Source organism: Schistocerca serialis, chromosome 5 (assembly GCF_023864345.2).
Source record: "Schistocerca serialis cubense isolate TAMUIC-IGC-003099 chromosome 5, iqSchSeri2.2, whole genome shotgun sequence".
NCBI lineage: Eukaryota > Metazoa > Arthropoda > Insecta > Orthoptera > Acrididae > Schistocerca > Schistocerca serialis.
This window is the reverse complement of record NC_064642.1, coordinates 446,334,703-446,358,437: the sequence shown is the minus strand read 5'-3', so window position 1 is coordinate 446,358,437 and position 23,735 is coordinate 446,334,703. Positions and strand designations below refer to the sequence as shown.

Sequence of the window (23,735 nt, the reverse complement as noted above, 5' to 3'; positions counted from 1 at the left end):
TTGATGTTTAAACTGGTCACTTCGCTCCGACAGGAAACGAGGCCGCTGACGCTGCTGCCAAAGCTGCACACCTCGTACCTCTGCCCGCAGGTTGTTACATTCCCTCCGATGATCTCTGTGTTGCCGCCTCTCAGCAGGTCGTGTCACTTTGTTATCACCACTGGTTCTCCATTCATGGAAACAAGCTCCGCGTTATTAAGCTTCTACCAGCGGCTTGGACGACCGCCTCTCGGCTTTCTCGGTTGCGTATGAGACACCGTCTTTTTAGCCATCGCCATTTGTTAAGTGATGCTCCCTGACAACTCTGTGCTCGGTGCAGTCAACCTTTGACGGCCTCCCATTCCCTGACGGAATACCCTTTTTTTTGTCCACTTACGTTATCGTTTGTGTTTGTCGTCTGAGTTACCGGCCATTATAGTGAACGACGCGCGGGCTGTCGACTGCGTTCTACTTTTTATCCGTCGTAGCGATTGGCGAAGACCATTTAATTTTTAGTTCAGGACCTCCGTTTCTCTGTGGCGTATTTGCCCTGTTGTCACGACCAAAGAAGGTATTAATTGTTTTTCTAATTTTAAAACTCTTGTTCTTTCACTACTGTTTCTGTGGTTATCTCATTTTTTTTTTAATATTAAAGAGTGGTTTTTCCAGGGATTAGTATTTTGATTCTTTAATAATGGCAATTTATTTTTCTGTGGCTTTACCTCGGACGTTACTGTTAAGTGTGATTTCGAGTTGTTACAAATCTGAGGCCACCCATTGCTCGCTTGGAAAGTTAAAAAGGTGCTCATGTGATTTAAAGCTGCTAAAATTTGAGTCCACTCACTGTTTTCTTGGACAGTAAAGTAAAAAGGGAAACTACTAACTTTGTTGAAGTCCGAAATGGTTACTGTCAATCGGTTTAGATTCTGAGTGTGAAATAAAGATGTTGCTCCTGTTGTGATAAACCTTTTGCATTTCATTTATGTTTTCGTCTTCTTTAAAGGCGAAGAGAAAAGATGAAGCGGTAGCCCATCATAGAGCCTATGCCTACCGTCAGGTATTTTTGATTTCCATTTGTTAAAAAACAGAGGATTTTTTCTGGTACCAGTAGGAGGAAGGACGGATTTTTTTACGCTCAGCTAGTGAACGAGTGAGAAGCACGCCATTTTTAGCAAGTAATTGTAGACCACCATTTTGGGGTCGCTATGAATAAGTGAGGAGTATGTATTTCTTATGTGCACCGTTTGGAAAAATACAGTATCGTTTTATTAACAGAAAGGTCGTGTGAGTTGTTATTTCAAATAGTACGATAATTACGAGGCCTGTTCAGAAAGTAAGCTCCGATTGATTGCCAAATTGAAACCACAGTGAACAACAGAAATGTTTTACTTGTAACAATTAGCTACACCTTTCAGCTACTTCTCTACGTAGTCGCCGTTCTGACTTAGACTTTTGTCATAGCGTTGTACCAACTTTTCAATAGCCTCATCATAGAAGACAGCCGCCAGTGCTTTCCGCCAATTCTCCACGCTGGCCTACACCTCGTTGTCTGTGTCAAAATGTTGTCTTCAAAGACAGCGGTTCATGTGACCAGAGCTGAAACTCAGGGGGAGACAATTGCGGACTGTATTGTGGGTAATCCAACATTTCCATTTGAAATCGATGCAGGAGCATCTTCATTGCCCCTGCAGAATGCGGCTGAGAATTGTCGTGAAGACGAAACAGCACGACAGTTATGTAATGTTAGCTGCATAGCTTCACGCGAAATTTCTCACCAGGCCCTCGTACTTGGCGGCAGACACTATTTTCTAGACATCTTTACGCACTCACTGCGAGCTCAGAAATGAGAAGAGCGACGTGATGCTAACTGGGGTTATACCAGAGACACTACCCAACACATCTGTGCAAAGCTTTATCGGATTTTCATAGTCGTTTCCATTTCGCGACCGATCGGAGCTTACTTTCTGAACGCCCCTCGTACAAAAACTGAAGCCCACCTATGTACTTTGGAAAACTACGAAGATCCGATAAGCTTAATGGGAACACGGTCAAGATTTCAAAGGTGAACACGGCGAGCAAACGTAGCCCTATAAAGAATGGTAAGCACAAATCTACAGCGGAGAAAGAAACTACTTCGCCCTGCAAAATAATATGAACTAATACGAACTTATTTCCAGGCATAGCTCAGCTTATTGTGCTTGTCATTCATGCCGAAAAATTAATCTCATTAATTCAATACATTTTAAAAAGCCATGCATTTCAACACTTTATTATCATATATTCCATCATTTTATTATATTATAAAGTGGCGACACTGTTAATGGTGAATGATGAAGATGATGATGACGTTTGGTTTGTGGAGCGCCCGAACAAAGTCCCAATTTCCACACAGTCCAGTCATGATTGATGATGATGGAACGATGAAGACAACACAAAGAACCAGTCCTGGGGCAGAGAAAATCCCCAACCCACCCGGGAATCGAACCCGGGTCCCATGATGCAGAGGCAGCAACGCTCGCCACTAGAACGCGAGCTGCGGACATGGTGAATGATGTTTTACGAGTAAATTACCCAAGTTCCAGTCCTTCCACTGAACGGCATTTGATAGTAACAACCTAGGCGCAATTACCAGACTCAGAATCTATCCTGAAAGTCTGGCCACACACCTTTCTGTTACGCCCTGTATTTCCTGACTGCTTGAACTACCCCTCTCTCCATCTTCGGGCCCTAAATGTGGTCTCTGTCATGCGGCTCGTGTTATTCGAAGGCACGAGGTGCAGAGTGCGCGCTGGTACCGACCTGTGAACTTGGCGACGCCCTTGAACGTGACGGCGTCGATGACGTAGGCCTCGCTGCGGCCCTTGGCGTTGACGGCGTACAGGCGCACCTGGTAGCTGGCGCCCGCCTCCAGGCCGAAGACGTCGAAGGCGGGCGGCGCGCGGCCCGCCGTCGCGTTGCGGCGCAGCTGCAGCTGCGGCAGCTCCAGCACCTCCATGAGGAAGCTCTGCGGCAGCCCGCCGTCGAAGCTCTCCAGACACTCCACGTGCAGAGAGTCCGACGTCTGGTTCACCACGGTGCAGTTCACCAGTGGGAACGGTCGCCCTGTGTCAAACACGCAGACCCTCCGTTACACGGCACACCAAACTTTCCTCAAAATTGCACCTGCGCTGTTCGTGCAACGGCTGACTAGCGCTCTCTGTGGCTGAAAATAATGAGTGCTGAAAAGTTACTAACTGGGACGAGACACGTCAGCATGAAACCGAACAGAATCTCCTGAAAGTGGATATGTTTTTACGAGAGTTGACAATTTCATTATGCGCAGAATATCACGATGGGTGGCAACGGCCTTGCCGCTTTGGATACACCGGTTCCCGTGAGATCACCGAAGTTAAGCGCTGTCGGGCGTGGTCGGTACTTGGATGGGTGACCATCCAGGCCGCCATGCGCTGTTGCCATTTTTCGGGGTGCACTCAGCCTCGTAAAGCCAATTGAGGAGCTACTCGACCGAATAGTAGCGGCTTCGGTCAAGAATACCTTCTTACGGTCGGGAGAGCGGTGTGCTGACCTTGCGCTCCTCCTGTCCACATCCTCCACCGAGGATGACACGGCGGTCGGATAGTCCCGGTAGGCGACTCGTGGACTGAAGAGGGAGTGAGTGCATAATATCATGATGACTTGGTTTCGCTGTGGCATGCTTCGGTAAAGCATTCTCGGTTTAGAAGTCCCGTCATTTAGAATAAAACACTCGAGTTTTCGATAGATGTCTCCACCATCGTCATCAGGAGTTAAAAACCGCTGAATGTCGGGGCTGGCAAAGTGTTCTGGCAGTACAGCTGTAACGGCAGCGTCTGGAATCTCCTAGAGAGGGTCAGAGTGACTCATGGGCGGAATAGAAGTTGAGCAACTCTCAGCAGCTCCGACCCTTTACATAGCTCTTATCTTGAAGGCGGGACGGAACACAGGTCTCAGTTCATGTTCAAATGATTCAAATGGCTCTGAGCACAATGGGACTTAACATCTGAGGTCATCAGTCCCCTAGAACTTAGAACTACTTAAACCTGACTAACCTAAGGACGACACACACATCCGTGCCCTCCATGCCCAAGGCAGAATTCGTACATGCGGCCGTAGCGGTCGCGCGGTTCCAGACTGAAGCGCCTAGAACTGCTCAGCCACTCCGGCCGGCTCAGTTCATGTCTGCCTACGTTAGTACACAAGGCAAAGTTTATTTCTGTCGACAGCCTTCTAAAGTCTAAATTCCACAGTGTGCAGAGAAAATAGATAAGGGAGAAATAGCTGAAGCTTTCAGGTGCCACCGACGAAAGACGCCTAGTGAATTCGTGCAAGAGGGTAAACCAGCCGGCCGGCCGTTGTGGCCGAACGTTTCTAGGCCCTTCAGTCCGGAACCACGCAGCTGCTACGGTCTCAGGTTCGAATCCTGACTCGGGCATGGATGTGTGTGTAGTCCTTAGGTTAGTTAGGTTTAAGTAGTCCCAAGTTCTAGGGGACTGATGACCTCAGATGTTAAGTCCCATATTGCTCAGAGCCATTTGAACCATTTGAACCTGAACTGAGACCTGTGTTCCGCCCCGCCTCCAAGATAAGAGCTCTGTAATCCCATATTGCTTAGAGCCATTTGAATCATTTTGAAACAAACCAGCCGCAATATTTCCATACTGTGGGAGGACCTAATAGCAAGATAGGAGAGTGCTGAAGAGAATATACTGAGACCAGTGCTCCGACTCGCCCTCAAGATGAGAAATATCTTACGCCCCGTTAAAGACAACATAGGTCTCTGAGTGAATGTGGTAGTATTTGTCCGGATCAAATGTTAGCATTGTCGCTTAGTGCTGTGCACAGAATTTAAGATATATCGAAAAAAGGGGACTAGAGGAGTCGGTCGTGGCTGAACATCGCCTAGAAAACGGCCATAAAATACAGTTTTAAAAGCCGAGAGTTCTAGCTCAACCACGACCATATTGTGATTCTGTTATAAAAGAAGCATCCGAAATTAGAATAAACAGTTACAATTTTAACAGAGGTCGGGGATACAGACTTAGTAGGTTATCGGCGCAGACTCTGAACACTGATCGAAAGCAAAGACGTAGACTTAACGCTTCTTGGGACGCGGGAGCGGTATTTCAAACTTGCTCCAGCTACCCGAGCCATCTGAAATCATTCTGGCACACTCTACAGGATTCCAGACGCTGCCAGTACATATATGTAAGCGGAACACAGTGCGAGCCCCAGCAGTCAGTGATTTTAATTCCTGATGACGATGGTGGAGACAGCTATCTAAAGCTCGGGGATTTTTTCGGAAGTGACGCGGCTTGTACGCCGAAAAGTTTTTATTTATTCCTATGACTTGCCCAGTTCTTCTCTTTGCGTGGTTCAAGCAATAGTCATTATTTGATCGCTACCTGAAATTTACAACCAGGATGTAAATGATAATGTAGAGAATATCGAGACCCACAGTTTGATATGGGATACTGCGGTCTTTCGAGCCGGGAAACCGCCTCGAATTGGCTCGCAGAAGCCACCAAAGCTACAAGAAATGCGCGCCACTCTAGTTTTGAATACCCTTGGCTCTCTCACGTTACTGACATTGTTAATTTAAACTTTGTTGTGAGGGTAGTGAAAGAAAAACGTCTTTCGTAAACATTATGCAATAACTAATTAGGTTTATAGTTAGATCCAAAATGAAGGCTGACAAGCACAGTAGTTTCATAGTAAGACGACCATACAAACAGAAGCCGGCCGCGGTGGTCTAGCGGTTCTAGGCGCGCAGTGCGGAACCGCGCGACCGCTACGGTCGCAGGTTCGAATCCTGCCTCGGGCATGGATGTGTGTGATGTCCTTAGGTTAGTTAGGTTTAAGTAGTTCTAAGTTCTAGGGGACTGATGACCACAGTAGTTAAGTCCCATAGTGCTCAGAGCCATTTGAACCATACAAACAGAACAATTATTCATTAACTTTACAGTTTCTAAATTCATAATATTTCGACGTATGATTTATACAAACGTTATTTTGCGTCTTGTGTGTACAAGAACAAGTGGTTTTTAACATTCAAGGATGATTTTTGTCAAAATCTCGCGTATCGTTCATGCAATGAACCTTGGGTGGTTTTGTAGGAAAATTTGAAATCGTTTCCCGGCTTGATAGACGACAAGTGTTCTTCACCAGTTTGTTCGTTGTAAACAATTATCGTTTAAACGCATTGTTCAGGGTAACGCTAAAGTCTGTTAACATTCGATACTTCAATACTTCACGGAATAATGTAGGCAGAGAGGTAAAAAGTGACATAAATTTTTGAAATGACATGTTGGTTTTATTGAAACAAAAATAGTGCACAAAATGACCTAAAGACGGCGCTTTACATGATACAAAAGCAATAATTAGCATAGCAATTGATTTTAACAAATACGATGTTCTTCATAATAAAGGCTCATCATGTCGGCCGACATTCATCAACAATCCATCTAGTCGAGAGACGATGTTATGAACTGCACTGCACAGCATATCAGTAGGTATGGTGAGAAACTACTGTCGAATGCTGCCTTTTAGCGCCGTAATGAGGTCGATCGATCACGATAATCATCAGGTAACCATTACTCACACGGACTGATGTCTGGGGACCTGGGAGACCAAGTAGCTGCTCAACACGTGAGCCTCACCAAACGATATGCGATACATGTAGCAATATGGGATGCAGAGCGATCATGCACAAAATTCATGCCTTCCAGCAGGCATTTATCTATTAGCCTAGGGATGACGAGGTTCTAGAACATATCGGCGTAATCGTACCTATCAATGTTCACGCTGACAGTTTGAAATGCAGCACTCTACGTTTCCTCGAAGAGAAACGGTTACGTAGTAAACCGACACAATACCGTGATTTTCTCGTCATATAGCGAGGTTTTCACGACAGTTCCAGGATTTTCGGTGGACAATTTTTGCAGCTGTATGGTAACTGGCCTTCGCGGTATGAAATAGCTTAGTCTGTCCATAGCACGTTAGGCAACCAATCGTCATCTTCCCCAATTTTTTGAAACAGTCGCACCGCAAATGTTCTCCGCATCACATAGTGGGTGGGTATCAGTTGATGATAACGTTGGATTTTGTACTGTTAGCTATGGAGAGTATGCCGTAGCGCTCTCCAAACAGTAGTGGCTGGTTCAAATGACTCTGATCACTATGGGACTTAACTTCTGAGGTTATCAGTCCCCTAGAACTTAGAACTAATTTCACCTAACTAACCTAAGGACATCACAGACATCCATGCCTGAGGCAGGATTCGAACCTGCGATCGTAGCGGTCGCGCGGTTTCAGACTGTAGCACCTAGAACCGCTCGGCCACCCCGGCCGGCCCAAACAGTAGTGCATGGAATGACAGTGCCATGTGCGATTTTACAAGCCGTGACTCCACCATGCGGAGATGAACGCGTTGATGTCTCCATTTCTTCCTTAACCGTCGGAGTTGGTGTAGCACATGTAAGTGGTAGTCCACTATGGGGCAGATTGACTAAACAATCCATGGCTTCGAACTTCTTGATAATTTTCTTCACAATGGCACTTGCCACAGGATCTTTACCCGATCGGATACTCTTCCTATGGAGGTAGGATCGCACAGCTGAGTAGCCGATCCTCAAGTCTGATATTAAAGCTCCACTTACAATGAGTTTTTATGTGACGTCAGTATGATGCGACTGCTGGCGCATCTGACTCTTTCTCTCTCTACAGCTCATTGCATGCACGATCCTCACGCGGCGTCACTGGCGTGGTGCTGTCCAGTGCCATCTGTTGGCCAGTTTTTGCACTCGTTTTTGGTTTCAATAAACCTCATGTCATTTCAGGCCAATGTGTCAATTTTTACCACTCGACCTACATTGTTCCATGCATCAGTGTATTTTCAACCGTAAACAAACTTTTGGATCACTCTGTATATACAGAGTGAGACAGACTCTACTGACAGACTTTCAGAGTCTGAAGTGTGAGAAAAGGGTAATTAATATGGGCCTCCCTGGTTCGTCTGACAAAGATTGGGGCGGTATCTGTGGCTGACAAAACACCTGAGATAGATGAAGTCGTTCACCCTGTTTCAGAGGAATACTCTCCCTGCATGGTCTGGGCATTCTCAGAGGGTGGGATTACTGGTTGTTGGGAGTTCCAGATGGATATGGCTGCGAAGGAGGGGAAGGTATCCAGTGTGTATTTGTGTACGTACAAGGAGGAGTCATCCCAGATGTAGAACGGGTGCTTCTAGATGCCATAAAGGGTACAAGGATCAACCAAATGTAGGTGGTGGCTCATGTCAGAACTAATGATGTGTGTCGCTTTGCATTGGAAGAGATTCTCTCTGTTTCGGGTGGATAAATTCATTGGTAAAGAGTACCATTCTTGACTGTGAGATAGAAGCATCTGTCGTCCTCTGGTACAGAGCCAAGTGGAGGGTCAGAAACAGAGACTCAGACAGTTCTGTCGCCGTTTAGGTTGCGGATTATTCGACTTATGCCACTGGGCGGTGGGTTTCCAGTTTCCACTAAATAAGTGTGGAGTCCAAACACGCAAGGAATCGGCTACACTGGTAAAGGGGGTTGAGTAAAGAGGGTCATGGGAAAGTGCAGATAGGGCTTCAGTCGCAAAGGGTTCAGGGTAAACACAGGAGGAGGGTAGACATAGGAACAATGAATACTGTAGTTGTAAACTGTGGTAGCTCTGTTATACAATTATAGTTGGTGGTCACGTCAATCTACCATCGATAAGTTAGCGAAAATAGATGTTTAAAGTCGATGGTAGACATAAAACATAGTCCGAAACCGTATTTAACGCATTCTAAGAAAAATATTTTGAACAACTTTTTCAGGCGCCCACTAGAACTGTACATGGTTGCGAAAACAAACTTGACCTCTTAGCTACATATAACCCTGACCAAGCAGGCTGCATCGCGACACATACAGGGCTTAGTGACCACAAGGTCGTTGTAGCGAGACTGAATACCATAATAGCCGGCCGTAGTGGCCGTGCGGTTCTAGGCGCTACAGTCTGGAACCGAGCGACCGCTACGGTCGCAGGTTCGAATCCTGCCTCGGGCATGGATGTGTGTGATGTCCTTAGGTTAGTTAGGTTTACTTAGTTCTACGTTCTAGGCGACTGATGACCTCAGAAGTTAAGTCGCATAGTGCTCAGAGCCATTTTTTTGAATACCATAACATCCAAACCCATCAAAAATAAACGCAAAATACATCTACCTTCAAGAAAAGCAGATAAAGATTCGCTTGACTCCTTCCTGAAACACAGTCTCCATTCTTCCAATCTGAGTAAGCGTAGATAGGATGCTGTTTGGATTCAAAGAAATAATATCGACGGCAGTAGAGAGATATATAGCAAAAAATTAATAAGAGATGGTACTGATCCCCCTTGGTACACAAAACAGGTCAGAACACAGTAGCAAAAGCAATGAAAAAAGCACGCCAAATTTACAGGAACGCAAAATACCCAAGACCCGATAAGTTTTATAGAAGCACGAAATTTAACGCGAACTTCAATCTGAGATACTTTTAATGGTTTCCACAACGAAACTCTATCTAGAAATCCCTATAATAACCCATAGATATCCTGATCGTATGTAAAGTACTCCAATGGCAATACGCAATCAATACTTTCACTGCGTGATTACAATCGTGATGACATTGCTGACAGTGCCACTAAAGCAGAGTTACTTAACACAGTTTTCCGAAATTCCTTCACAAAAGAAGACATTGTAAATATTCCAGAATTAGAATCAATAACAACTGCCAACATGAGTAACTTAGAAGTAGATATCCCCAATGTGGCGAAACAGCTTAAAACATGTCAGTTTCCTTTCAAAGTATGCTGATACAATAGCTTAATAATTATCAATCATATACAACCACTCGCTGGTTGAAAGATCCCCAAAGACTGGAAAGTTACCCAAGTCATACCGACACCAAAAAAAGGACACAGGAGTAATCAGCTGAATTACAGACCCTTGGTACTAATGCCCAATTGCAATATATTTTGGAACATACACTGTGTTCGAACGTTATAAATCAACTCGAAGAAAACGATAACTGACAAAAACCTAAGGCGGATTCAGAAAGTATCGTTCTTGTGAAACACAACGAGCTATCTATTCTCACGAAGTAAGGAGTTCTATGGGCAGAGGACGTCAAGCTGATTCCATATTTTTAGATTTCCAGAAGAATTTTGACACCTTCTGCCCACCTATTGGCTATCGCCTCTGTTGTGTGACTGGATTCGTGGTTTCCTGTCAGGAAGGTCACAGTTCGTAATAACTGACGTGAAGTCATGGAGTAAACCAGAAGTAATTTCTGACGTTCTCCAAGGAAGAGTTATAACCCACTGTTGGCACTGATCTACATAGAGGATTTAGGAAATATTCTAAGCAGTCCTTTTAGATTGTTTGCAGATGAAGCTGTCATTTACTGTCATGTTAAGTCGTCAGATGATCAAAACGAAGTGCAAAACAAGACTGTATGGTGCAAAAAGTGGCACTTGACTGTAAATTTTGAAAAGTGTGAAGTCATCCACATGACCACTAAAAGAATCCGCTAAATTTCTTCTGTAGGATAAATCACACAAATATAAAGGCTGTAAACTCAACTAAATACTTACGGGTTACAGTTACGGATAACATAAACTGGAACGATCACATACTGAAGGTTGTGGGGAAAGCAAAGTAATGACTGTGGCTTGCCGGCAGAACACTTAGAAAATATAACAGGTCTACTAAAGAGACTGCTTACATACGATAACATTGTCGGGAAAGCAACCCAGACTGTGATTTACTGGCAGAACGCTTAGAAAATGTAAAATGTCTACTAAAGAGACTGCTTACGTACGCTTGTCTGCCCTCTGCTGCAGTATTGGTGTGCGGTATGGGATACTCATCAGATACGACTGACGGAGGACATCGAAAAATTTCAAAGAAGGTCAGATCGTATTTTACTATCGCGAAATAATAGAGAGAGTACCACGGATATGTAAATGAATTGGGGAGGTATTTATAAAAACAAAGGTGTTTTTCGCTGCGGCAGTATCTTCTCATGAAATTTGAATCACGAACTTTCTCCTCAGAATGTGAAAGTATTTTCTTGGTGCCTACCTACACAGGGAGAAATGATTGTCGTAATAAAGTAAGAGAAATCAGAGCTCGAACGGGAAGATATAACTGTTCGCTTTTCCCACGTTCTCTTCGAGAATGGAATTACAGAGAAGTATCTTAAAGATGGTTGGATAAATCATCTGTCGAGCACGTAATTGTGACCTACAAAGTAATCAAGTAGATGTGGATGTAGATGTATTCAAGCCTTGATCTCCCTCCAAATTTTTTATCCCCCCCCCCACAATTCTGTCTTCCACTGCCAAATTGACGATTCCTGGCTGCTCAGTACATGTCCTATCATCAGACCCATCCTTTGAATCAAGTGTACCGTAAATTCCTTTTTCCCGAATTCTGTTCTCTATTCTGTCTACCCATCTGGTCATCAGCATTCTTATATAGCACCACATTTCAACATTTCAAAAGCTTCTGCCTTCTTCTTACTTGAACTCTTTATCGTCTATGTTTAACTTTTGTGCAATGGCATACACTGGAAGAATAGTTTGGAAAACACTTTATAATCAGTAATATATGTTAATAGTAATATATGTTAATAGTATTCGCTTTTTCAAAAAGCTTCTTGTGGTGTTGCCAGTCTGCCTTTATATCCCCTGTACTTCGGCTATCATGTTATTTTGCTGCCCAAATAGCAAACCTCATTTACTACTTTTAGTGCCTAATCCAATTTTTTCAGCATCACGTAATATAATTCGATTAAATTCCATTACCCGTGCTTTACTTTTACTTATAAGCTCCTTTCAAGAGACTATCCTTTCCATTCAACTGTTCCAAGTTCTTTGCGGTCTCCAAAAAGAAATACAGTGTCAGCGGGATAACTCAACGTTTTATTTCTTTCCTGTGAACTTTAATTCCGTCTCCAAATTACACCTTGACTTTCTTTCTTGTTTGCTCAGTGTTCACACAGAATAACGTCGGGGACAGGCTACTAGCCTCAATACGTTTCCAACGTTTGCTTTTCATGTCCTTTGATTCTTATAATTACAGTCTGGTTTCCGTACAAGTTATCAGTAATCTTAAGCCGTGAGTCTCGGGTGATCAGCTCAGAGATGGCGTTGTCTTGTCACAACGCTCCGGTGAGTTTCGTACCCATCAGCTTCAGGCTCGCAGTATTTTACACCTTTTAGCTTCAGAATTACAAACAATGTTGTCCAGACAACTTTATCAGAAAATTCCTCTAAATCTATTAACGTAGTTTTCCCTTTCATTAACGTATATCCTAAGATAAGTCTTAGAGTCAATATTGCCTCGCGTGCTCCTACATTCCTACGGAACCCAAAATGTTATTTCCCAAGGTTAGCTTCTCCAGTTTTTCCATTCTTTTGTAAACGATTCGTGGCAGTATTTTGCAACTATGACGTATTAACTTGACAGTTCTGTAACTTTCACGCCTGTCAGTTCATGCTTTCTTCGGAACTGAAATTATTACATTATTTTTTTATGTCCGAGGGTATTATCCCTATCTCATGTAAGTCGTACATCAGGTGGAAAGTTTAGTCTGGTTCCTGATGGATCTCAGTAATTCTCAGTTAATGTCGCTTACTCCAGGGGCATTGTTCTGCTCTTTCAACTCTGTGTCAAATTCTTCTCGCAGTATCGTATTTCCCAACTTGTCTTCACCTACTTCCTCTTCACGCTCTGTAGCGTCGCTTTAATTGTTAACTTCCATTGTGTAGCCCCTCTATAAATTCTTTCCACCTTTCGGGTTTTCATTGTCTGCTTACTTACAATAGGCACATAGATGGTAGATGGATCAAGTAAACAGTTTTTCGCAGAATTCCAGGGAATAATTAAAAATCAATAGAACATAATGGAATATGCGTTAACGGCATCAGAAAAATTGCAACAGCAGCATGGATATGCATCGTTGAAACTGTGTGCTATTGAAATCGGAGGTACTGACTGTCAGCTTCGTTGACTGATGGTGCATATTAAGTCTGTGGCTACGTTAGCAACATTCGATGACTGAAATTTCTATTTATAGAGTTACATAGTTTTAGCAGATTATTTTTGTTAGTGTAAGGGGTATTCATTATTACATTTTTAAGAGTTTAGTGAATGGTGCTTTATCGTTGCTGCCTGTGATGTAGGAAGAGGATTTGTTACCAGAATGTTGAATGAATCGTCTGAATAACAGTAGGACTAGCTGCATCAAACTGAAAGGCGTTTTCGTATTCATGAAAATTCAATAACGTCGTCTAACAAAGCCTGTATCGCGGAACAATAGTCTATTGGGGCTGTGTGTGCCTACGTTATTCCCTTGTTCCTGGCAGTAGCAAATGTTAGTCACATATTTAAGCGGAATGAGTTCGTGTAAGACTTTAGATCAATCTATACAAAGATATTGGTATAACTAAAGACACTTTCCGTGAAATAGTACTGATGAACACATCAAAAGCACCGCTTCCTTTCGCTTTTGGGTTAATAACTACTTAGTCTACATAAATTACTATTCGCCTGCAGTAACCGCAGTCGTCGCACGTCCGTTGATAACATTTTCTGAACAATCTCCGTACTGCGAAATGAGTGAGTCACAGTACCCGCAAAGCCACTTCTATGGTTGGCGATGTAGCTATGGTTTAATCATTACCGTCTATAGTGGCGTTTTATATATTGTAGTTGTGGTAACCCTTTCGAATTAATGGCCGAGAGAGTTACGCTGTGCGATATTGTGACGAGAAAATTTGTAAAACGCCTTTTCAATGTAAACGGACGTAGCGTGTAGCGTGTTGGTGGCATTATCATTAACTACAGTTACTTGCATTCTACCTAGAAGAATTTTCAATATGGTTCTCCAAAATGTTTGCGTTAAACTTCTTACATTTACTGTAGGTCTTGTTATAAAGATGTGAAATACATACGTTGTTTGCTAAATGATTCAAATTGGTTACCTTGTTATTCCTTCCGATGTGCTTTACGGAATGAGATCGAAAACTTCCGCGACGGCACTTACGTGTAAAACATTCTCGGTTTTCTTGCCGGGTCAGTTCGGGACAAACTCTCGAGCTTTCGACGATAGCCTCCCCCGTCATCGTCAGGAGCAACTGACGATGACGATGGAGGGTATCGTCGAAAGCTCGAGATTTTATACTGAATTGACTTACGGAATGGTTGCAGTCACATGTATACGTAAACGAAAATACAACATAAATACGTTTGTATTACGATTTACGAGATTTAGTATGTGCTGTAGTTTCCAGGTCGAGAACACGAAGATTAGTTTTACACTTATTCTCGTGAGAACATATACGAGAGTCTATTATGACAAGGAACATATCATTGCGTCACTGGGCCAAATAATGAGACACATAATTCAACAGCTCGTACATTTGCATGGTGAACGTTTACCTAATTGTACATAGGCCTAATAATAGTACTATAATGATAAGTTGAACACAGCCAAAGAATAGCGTGTAGCTGGATTTCAGGATTATTTATTCCAGTGAATGGTAAAGTATAAAAGACAAAGTGTGACTTATAACCAACGGCTTTAAGCATTTAAGGAACCGCTAAGTACTTGATGGTGGCTAATGTAAATCCTGTTACTTTAAATCCGTCTTGATTGCAAATTTTTTTTTTATTATTCGTATGACCGGTTTCGGTTCATTCAGAACCATCTTCAGATCTGTAAAAATAATTATACTAATTTACTATTTCACGAAAGCAAATCTTTTTCATCCTATCTTATCAACATCAAATGCACCAGAACGTACCTGATATTTAAGTTACAGGAGTAACCCGTCCAATTCAGCAACTTTCACATGCTACGTCACATAAAATTGGTTGGCAGAGTGCACGTCATTTATATTAATTATGACACTATTACCGACAGGTGGCGTCTGGTACATTTGTTACATTCCATTTGCACATACTGTATTCAGTAGATCTTTTTTATATTAAAAATATTTAATTAAAATATGTAGATGTCAAAGCTAAAATCTGTACTTGTCAGGATTAAAAAACAGTAAATATATCATTTTTATACGATCTAACAGGCATAGGGCGATTTATATATCTATGGTGCTGGTGTGAACTTGTTTTCTTCTACGGTCTGCTTCCGTGGTTCCCGCCACTTTGGTGTTGTGCCGCGGCCGCTCAGTCGTCTGCTGTCCATCGCCGCGGGCAAGAGGGCCGCACAGGAGGGCCCCGTCAACGACGCCAGGCGTTGCACGCGTCTTCCGGCTTCTCCACCGCGCACCATCTCTCATCCCTCGGCCTGGATCTCCATACGCAACAGTTGTCATCTTAGTAGGTCGTCATAAATGCTAAAATAGGCGTTATGATTGAATTCGCTTTGTTCGTTGAGGATTAAATCCGGGTCTTTATTTTTATGGGTGTATATTTCGATCTCTTCTAAAATGTTAAGGAACCGTCCCTTGTGAGCTCTATGCAGGATGTCTAAGTTGTTTTCAATATTCGTGACTGAGTGCTTTGTCGCAGCCATATGCGCCCCAAAAGCTGTTTTGTTTTGAGAGTAGGTGTGCTCCCTGAATCTGGTTTCAAAGTTTGGCGATGGACAGCAGACGACTGAGCGGCCGCGGCACAACACCAAAGTGGCGGGAACCACGGAAGCAGACCGTAGAAGAAAACAAGTTCACACCAGCACCATAGATATATAAATCGCCCTATGCCTGTTAGATCGTATAAAAATGATATATTTACTGTTTTTTAATCCTGACAAGTACAGATTTTAGCTTTGACATCTACATATTTTAATTAAATATTTTTAATATAAAAAAGATCTACTGAATACAGTATGTGCAAATGGAATGTAACAAATGTACCAGACGCCACCTGTCGGTAATAGTGTCATAATTAATATAAATGACGTGCACTCTGCCAACCAATTTTATGTGACGTAGCATGTGAAAGTTGCTGAATTGGACGGGTTACTCCTGTAACTTAAATATCAGGTACGTTCTGGTGCATTTGATGTTGATAAGATAGGATGAAAAAGATTTGCTTTCGTGAAATAGTAAATTAGTATAATTATTTTTACAGATCTGAAGATGGTTCTGAATGAACCGAAACCGGTCATATGAATAATAAAAAAAAAAATTTGCAATCAAGACGGATTTAAAGTAACATAAAATCACTGATTGCTGTTATCCCAATAGACATTATGTCTGTTTTTGCAAAGTAATGTAAATCCGGCCTCGAAATTCGAGCGACGGGCAGTTCGGACGTGGCAACGTTACCTTACTGGGATAGGCTCCTGATTGAGAGAGGGGACTCGTCACCAGCTGGCTTTCTATATTATGGAAACACGTTCCTTCCTTAAACCTGTGCCATCTTGAGAAATATAACAGGCGAGGCATATTTCCTGCAGCTGAGCGACTAAGTGCGATTTCCGACCCTTCCGTAGTTTGCAGAAAACCATGTGGACTGGGCAACCACAGCTGTGTCTGATCATCTTGAGGATTAACAAGCCGGTTCATCCGAATTTAATCTTTTTATTATCACATCACAACCGGTTTCATGGCTCTGAAAACCACTTCTTCCTATGACATCTGTACAAAAATGTATTGTGAAAGTGTAATAGACTCTAAAATAGCCACTAACATGAAAAGTTTTGGCTACTGTGCAACTTCGATGCAAGCACCCCTCTTCTCTTTAAACCAACTGCTCATCAGGTCATTACACGGTTTATAGTTATCTTCATCTTACCAGAGGATTGACGTGATGTAATGTGGTTAGGCTCCTGCCATTATTTTGGACTTGCATCCCCACGTCCCGCTGATTTATATTCATTGACTAACTCCCATTTACAGGCTAACTGGTTTGACCTGACAACGAATGTTCGGTTCCATGTTCCTGGCTACACAGCTCTTATGACTTATTTACGTGAGCACAATTTTCTCTGCTTCACGTGTTTTTCAAAAGTCCTTTACAACTTGTAGTCTGGTAACGAAAAAAAAAAATTAAATACAGCTGGTGCCGCATTTTAACCTCCAAAATGATCTTTCTTAAGTGCTGCAGATCAAGATTTAGTTTTGCCTCAAGTATGCTGCATTATGAGAACTCTAAGACTTCATTTTGTATAACAGGGAGTGAAGTTAGTGGGACAACACAGAACACTTATACCAATTCGGAGATTCAACTGAGCGACAAGATTTTAAAATTAACTGAAGGTATGAGGGCGTTCTGAAAAGTAATTCCTCCGAATTCTTTCAGTAAAAAATTTTAAAGCTTTTTAAATAAAACTAACGTTATTAGCATTCTGCATCTTTGCAGCCCTCTGCACTAGAGGGAACCGATTTGTAGCCTGTAAAATGACGGTGTTTAACTTAACAATGTCGTTGCGTGAGAAACAGCTTGTTGTAAGCGAGTTTCGGGCTCGAATTCTTCCTCATATGGAGCCGCTTTTCCTTCTGCATTACAATGCTTGACCACACACGAGCGCTGCGACATCGGCCTTGGGTTCACTGCCATCGACCATCTCCTATACAATCCCGACTTGGCATTATCTGATTTTCATCTATTGCCAAAAGTTAAAGAACACCTGCGGGGACTTCGGTTTGACAGTGATGACGTGATGCAAGCAGAGGTAAAGTTGTAGCTCCGTCAGCAAGTCTTCAAGTACCTTTCGGTAGTCACCGTGCCATCAAGGATTATTGCACCGATTATTCCTTGAATGGACGTTGCACATCACACAGTGAAACAGGACTTTTCCTCAGCAGCAGGTGTCCATACCAGTATTTTTCGAATTTTGGATAGGTCAGTATTATGTCAGATGCTTTCCTGAAAACTTCCATACAATTTTATACACTATTTGCTATATTTAAAGTTAAAATTTATGAAAAGAAATTACTTTATTTTCGATGTTACAATCGAGAAGTACTAGCTCTGAATGTACAGTTAAAATTTGTTTCAGAAACATTTGAAATTACGAATTATTTGGTCACTGAAGATTTCTATTATTAATTAGGCAGTCTAGAACTGTTTACTTTGTTTATTTCTTGATTCATTTATGAAATAATAATCGAAATTAATAGAAACTCATTTGTCAAGAAAACCTTTTAACCCTTTCTAATATTATCATTTCTGCGGAGGAAGGACTAGTAAGGATGCCTCTAATGTGATCGTTCGTATTTTTGTATTTTGGGCGTAGTTTTGTATTTTGGGCGAACAATGTAATTTCAGCTATGTTAATGTGAAAATTCAAAAGACTGTGATATACTAAAATGAGACAAAATATTTTAACGTAACAAAAAGCTTCTGCAACAATAATCTTCAAATTTATTTAGATCAGTTCAATCATATGGACCTAAAATTTCAGGATTTCAGCTTCAAGAATCTGACCACTAGTCAAGTAGAACTGGAGCCAGCTCTACACGAAAAGCTAAGTAAACTAGAAAGTTTATTGTAATCTTCGCTCCTCTCAAATTAATCTTAAAGACTTTGTTTATTATGGACAATAACTGGGATTAAGTAGGAGGGATGAGATTACAACAGTCTCCCGTTAAGGGTCAAGGGACTTCTCGATCGCGAAATGCGGGCTCTCAGTCCCCCAAATACGCCAATTTTGCTTATTGACGAAGACATCCAAATGAAAGTGGGCTTCGTCCCTAAACCGAACCATACCAACCAGACTAATTCCCATCATGCCCCTCGACCAACCGCGCAATTTAACGTCCTAACGCAAACCGTTCAGAAGTCATGACGATTTTATTTACTATAGTTCAATAATTGTCACTCGGTAATACAAAACGGTCGACAGAGCAGACCCCATTGCTGTGGCTTCCTTTGAAGGAAGAAAAACCCACGGGTAAAATATTTTTGGTCTGAAACACCACGTTGACGGTTTAAAATACAATGCCGTAGTGTAAGCGACCCCTCTGAAGCTTCCTGAAGGCTCCTCGAAGGAACAAGCTGTCATCACCTGGGGATAAACCGTCAGGACGCTTGTTAGACACATGTTCGTGTCCATAAACAAGTGGCATCAAATGAAATATTTTAGAGACTTCTGTGAGACTTCAGTCAAAACCTGGCCTCCGGTAGTGACGAACCAATAGCAGAAAAACTGCCCGGGCGGAATCGTCTACGGGCTGGCACTGGTATAGCGGCTGCTAGTGATATGATGCGACTACACAATCAGCAAGTTGGAAATGGGGAAGACATGGACGAAAACATCAGTTAACAAGAGAGTGGAAATACTTGTTTTTGGCAGCGTGATGAGGTTCGGTGATCGCTTTCGGTGGGCGACTTCCCGGTCGAGAGACTTCGTTCTTTTACTTCATATCAAGACTTGGTCTGCACTTGCTCTTGCTGCTGATCCAGTCCTGTAATGACTTTGCTGTCTTCCATGTTGTTCTGGTTCTCATTCCAGTCTTTGCTGGTTTTCATTGCAGTCCGATGTTTCTTCTCATGAGCATTCGACTTTGTTTTTATTTTCTTTTGCCAGCCTTCTGTCTCTAATGCTACTGTTGCAGTCCAATAAAGATACGAGTTTAGATTCTGCTTCCAAACAGTCATTCACATGACAGCCCGTCCTCCGTTTCTTGGCTGCCACCTCTTTATTCCGGAAACATGTAAAAATTCCCCCCCCCCCCCCCCTCCATCGGTTTGAGGAGCGACCCCCACATAACGTAACTACATGAAAGGCGAAAGCGCTGGCCGTATAGTCATCAGCAGCAGACTGAGGCGTTCATCCTCTCGGCCTTCAAGGATGGACCAAGCCATTCAGTCTCCGACAGCTGTCAATCATCCACCGCGCACTGCTTGCTCTCTGCACCCTGAGAGACCATGTATTAATGGTGTTTCTTGCTTACATTTTTTATGAACTGTTTGATATTACTTTCTGTGTCCACCACTCAGTCATTCCAATGTGCTGCACACAATCAGTAAAGTCCGCAGCTCGTGGTCGTGCGGTAGCGGTTTCGCTTCCCGCACCCGGGTTCCCGGGTTCGATTCCTGGGGGGTCAGGCATTTTCTCTGCCTCGTGATGACTGGGTGTTGTGTGATGTCCTTAGATTAGTTAGGTTTAAGTAGTTCTAAGTTCTAGGGGACTGGTGACCATAGATGTTAAGTCCCATAGTGCTCAGAGCCATTTGAACAATCAGTAAAGATGTGACATATGGTTTGATTAATTATGACTAAAATGGCCCCCACCAAACATGAAATCAAATTTTCCTTGTAACCCCGCTAAATTTCCCATTCATCATGTTTTAGGATCCATCATCGGCGGACGGAGTTGTGATGCAGGTAGCATTTTCTAGTGCATCCTAATTTATGTTATTGTTTTGATAACCTTTCTGAACACAATTGTCTGGTTCATTGTTTCACTACAATCTACCTCATGCTTATGCATAGCAGTATTGTATGTCAGTTTTCCTAAAAATATTACATTTTTATACTGGTTTTTGATCCTGAACAGAAGGTTTGTTGTCTATAAACTCTCTAAGCGAGTACGTGTACAGTATGTTTATTGTGAGGAGATACTCCAGGCTGTGTAATGAGATGCATTCAGGAGGTCTATGAGTGAAGAAACTTTATTTTTATTACTCATTTTAAACAGTGAATACCTTGAATACATTTCCTGTATCCTCTCTTCTCAAAAGTACTGTGCCTTATGCATGGTGGTCCATTGATAGTGACAGGGCCAAATATCTCACGAAACAAGCGTCAAACAAAAAAAACTACAAAGAACGAAACTTGTCTAGCTTCAAGGGGGAAACCAGATGGCGCTATGGTTGGCCCACTAGATGGCGCTACCATAGGTCAAACGGATATCAACTGCGTTCTTTTTAAAAATAGCAACCCCCATTTTATTACCTATTCGTGTAGTACGTAATGAAATATGAATGTTTTAGTTGTACCATTTTTTTCGCTTTGTGATAGATGGCGCTGTAATAGTCAGAAATATATGGCTCACAAATTTAAACGAACAGGTAGGTTTTTTAAAATTAAAATACAGAACGTAGGTACGTTTGATCATTTCATTTCGGTTGTTCCAATGTGATACATATACCTTTGTTAACCTATGTAATATTAGTAATTTTCGCCTCACAAACATTAATATACGCTCAATAGAAATGCCTGATGGCCTAAAGTTATCGAACAATTGTAAAGTAAAAGAAATGAACCATCGCATAGCAGCGACAGAGTCTATTATTCGTTATCTTTGCCGTTCTTGCCCGGTGCCTGTAAATCTCTATGTACATGTATCGATGAATGGTATAAAAAAGAATTCTGTTGTTTCAAGACAAACGAGGCTTTTGGCGCCTCACCTTTTACTGTTTGTATTCTATGAAAGGCGGACGCGGACTTGCTGCGTTCCGCAACTGTATTTTATATTTTATGTGAAAATATTGAGTGAATATGCTAAATGTTATTTTTTTTTTAATCAGAAAACATGTAGTTTCTTGTAACTGATTACGAACAGACAGCATCAAGAGGACATTTTGACCGTTATGTATAAAGTATGTAACCACAATGGTCATCTATTGTAATTTAATATGAAAAGGTACGTAGCATAAAAAAAGGTGTGTTACAGATAAGTGTGCTTATTTTAGTAAATTAACCTTGATGATTTCCATCTCCTTATTTACCTGAAGGATCATTATTTTGTGTTACTTCATCACCAGAAATTACGATCACGCTGATGGGCCGAACGCAGCATGAGGCTGAAGGAACATTATCGTTTTCCTATTATTTCTGAACCAATTTTTTGTGTAGTGTTGCATTTCTTTTAAAGTCTGTAAATCTTCTGGTCCCTTACTGTTGATCCGGGTATGACTACATCGCGACTATAAATATGCACAGAGATGATAATGTTTCTTCCGAACGATCTCAAATATATATATCAATATGCTGCTCTTATTCAGGTATTTAGTGCTCAACGTATGTTATTATAATAGTGTACTCAATCCCTGATTGTGTTGCCAATTGGCCCACCAAAATATTCACTTTTTCGACATTTAAAAAAACAAAAAAAAAATAAAATAACAATTCTTTTTCTTTTCGTCCCCCAAGAGCAACGCTACACTTATCATTTCTGAGAACGCATACTGTTACAGTGTGATTACCTGTAAATACCACATTAATGCAATAAATGCTCAAAATGATGTCCGTGAACCTCAATGCATTTGGCAATACGTGTAACGACATTCCTCTCAACAGCGAGTAGTTCACATTCCGTAATGTTCGCACATGCATTGAAATGCGCTGACGCATGTCAGGCGTTGTCGATGTATCACGATAGCAAATATCGTCCAACTTTCCCCACAGAAAGAAATCCGGGGACGTCAGATCCGGTGAATGTACGGGCCATTGTATGATGCTTCGACAACCAATCCACCTGTGATGAAACATGCTATTCAATACCGCTTCAACAGCACGCGAGCTATGCGCCGAACATCCATCATGTTGGAAGTACATGGCCATTCTGTTACGCAGTGAAACATCTTGTAGTAACATCGGTAGAACATTACGTAGGAAATCAGCATACATTGTACCATTTAGATGGCCGTCGATAAAAAGAGGGCCAATTATACTCCCTCCCATAATCCGCACCATACATTAACCCGCCAAGGTCGCTGATGTTCCACTTGTCGCAGCCTCCGTGGATTTTCCGTTGCCCAATAGTGCATATTATGGCGGTTTACGTTACCGCTGTTGGTGAATGACGTTTTGTCGCTAAATCGAACGCGTGCAAAAAATCGATCATCGTCTAGTAATTTCTCTTTTGCCCAGTGGCAGAACTGTACACGACGTTCAGACTCGTCGTCATGCAATTGTTGGTGCATATAAATATGGTACGGGTGCAATCGATGTTGATGTAGCATTTTCAACACCGACGTTTTTGAGACTCCCGATTATCGCGCTATTTGTCTGCTACTGATGTGCGGATTAGCCACGACAGCAGCTAAAACACCTACTTGGGCATCATCATTTGTTGCAGGTCGTGGTTGACGTTTCACATGTGGCCGAACACTTCTTGTTCCCTTAAATAACATAACTATCCGGCGAACGGTCCGGACACTTGGATGATGCCGTCCAGGAAGCCGAGCAGCATACATAGCACACGCCCGTTGGGCATTTTGATCACAATAGCCATCCATCAACACGATACCGACCTTTTCCGCAATTCGTAAACGGTCCATTTTATCGTATCAAGAAGCAAATACCGTCCGCACTGGCAGAATGTTACCTGATACCACGTACTTTTACGTTTGTGACTATTACAGCGCCATCTATCACAAAGCGAAAAAAGTGATCCAACTAAAAAATTCATATTTCTTTACGTACTACATGGATATGATGCAAAAAAATGGGGATTCCTATTTTTATAAAAATTAGACTGAAATCTTTCCAGTAGTTCAGGATGAATTTTTACTCTTGGATTTGTTCACATGCGCACATTTCAAATATATTTCACATATATTTAACATATTTCAAACGTACTTAACACGTATTTTGCCTGTATGTCATGCGTATTTCGCCTTGCAGATTCATTTTCATACTCCTTAATGTTCATGACGTCGAATCTCTTAAAGTATGTGCTATACAATGATATAATTTTGCTAGTACATCCAGTGGGAAATGTGATTACTATCTTTGAAATGTATTGTGAATAGAATTAGTAGTAGAGAAA

General features: G+C 42.0%; 1 protein-coding gene and 1 pseudogene across 1 annotated transcript in view; one reads left to right on the top strand and one right to left on the bottom strand.

The window, feature by feature from the left end:
- LOC126480897 (neural cell adhesion molecule 2) overlaps positions 1–23,735 on the bottom strand; it is a 586,813-nt gene that overhangs the window by 122,859 nt on the left and 440,219 nt on the right. The window contains exon 10 of the mRNA XM_050104295.1: positions 2,779–3,081. Within this exon, the coding sequence (XP_049960252.1) occupies positions 2,779–3,081 (303 nt within the window). The remainder of the gene's footprint in view (positions 1–2,778; positions 3,082–23,735) is intronic.
- Positions 3,317–3,434, top strand: LOC126482819 (5S ribosomal RNA; annotated as a pseudogene).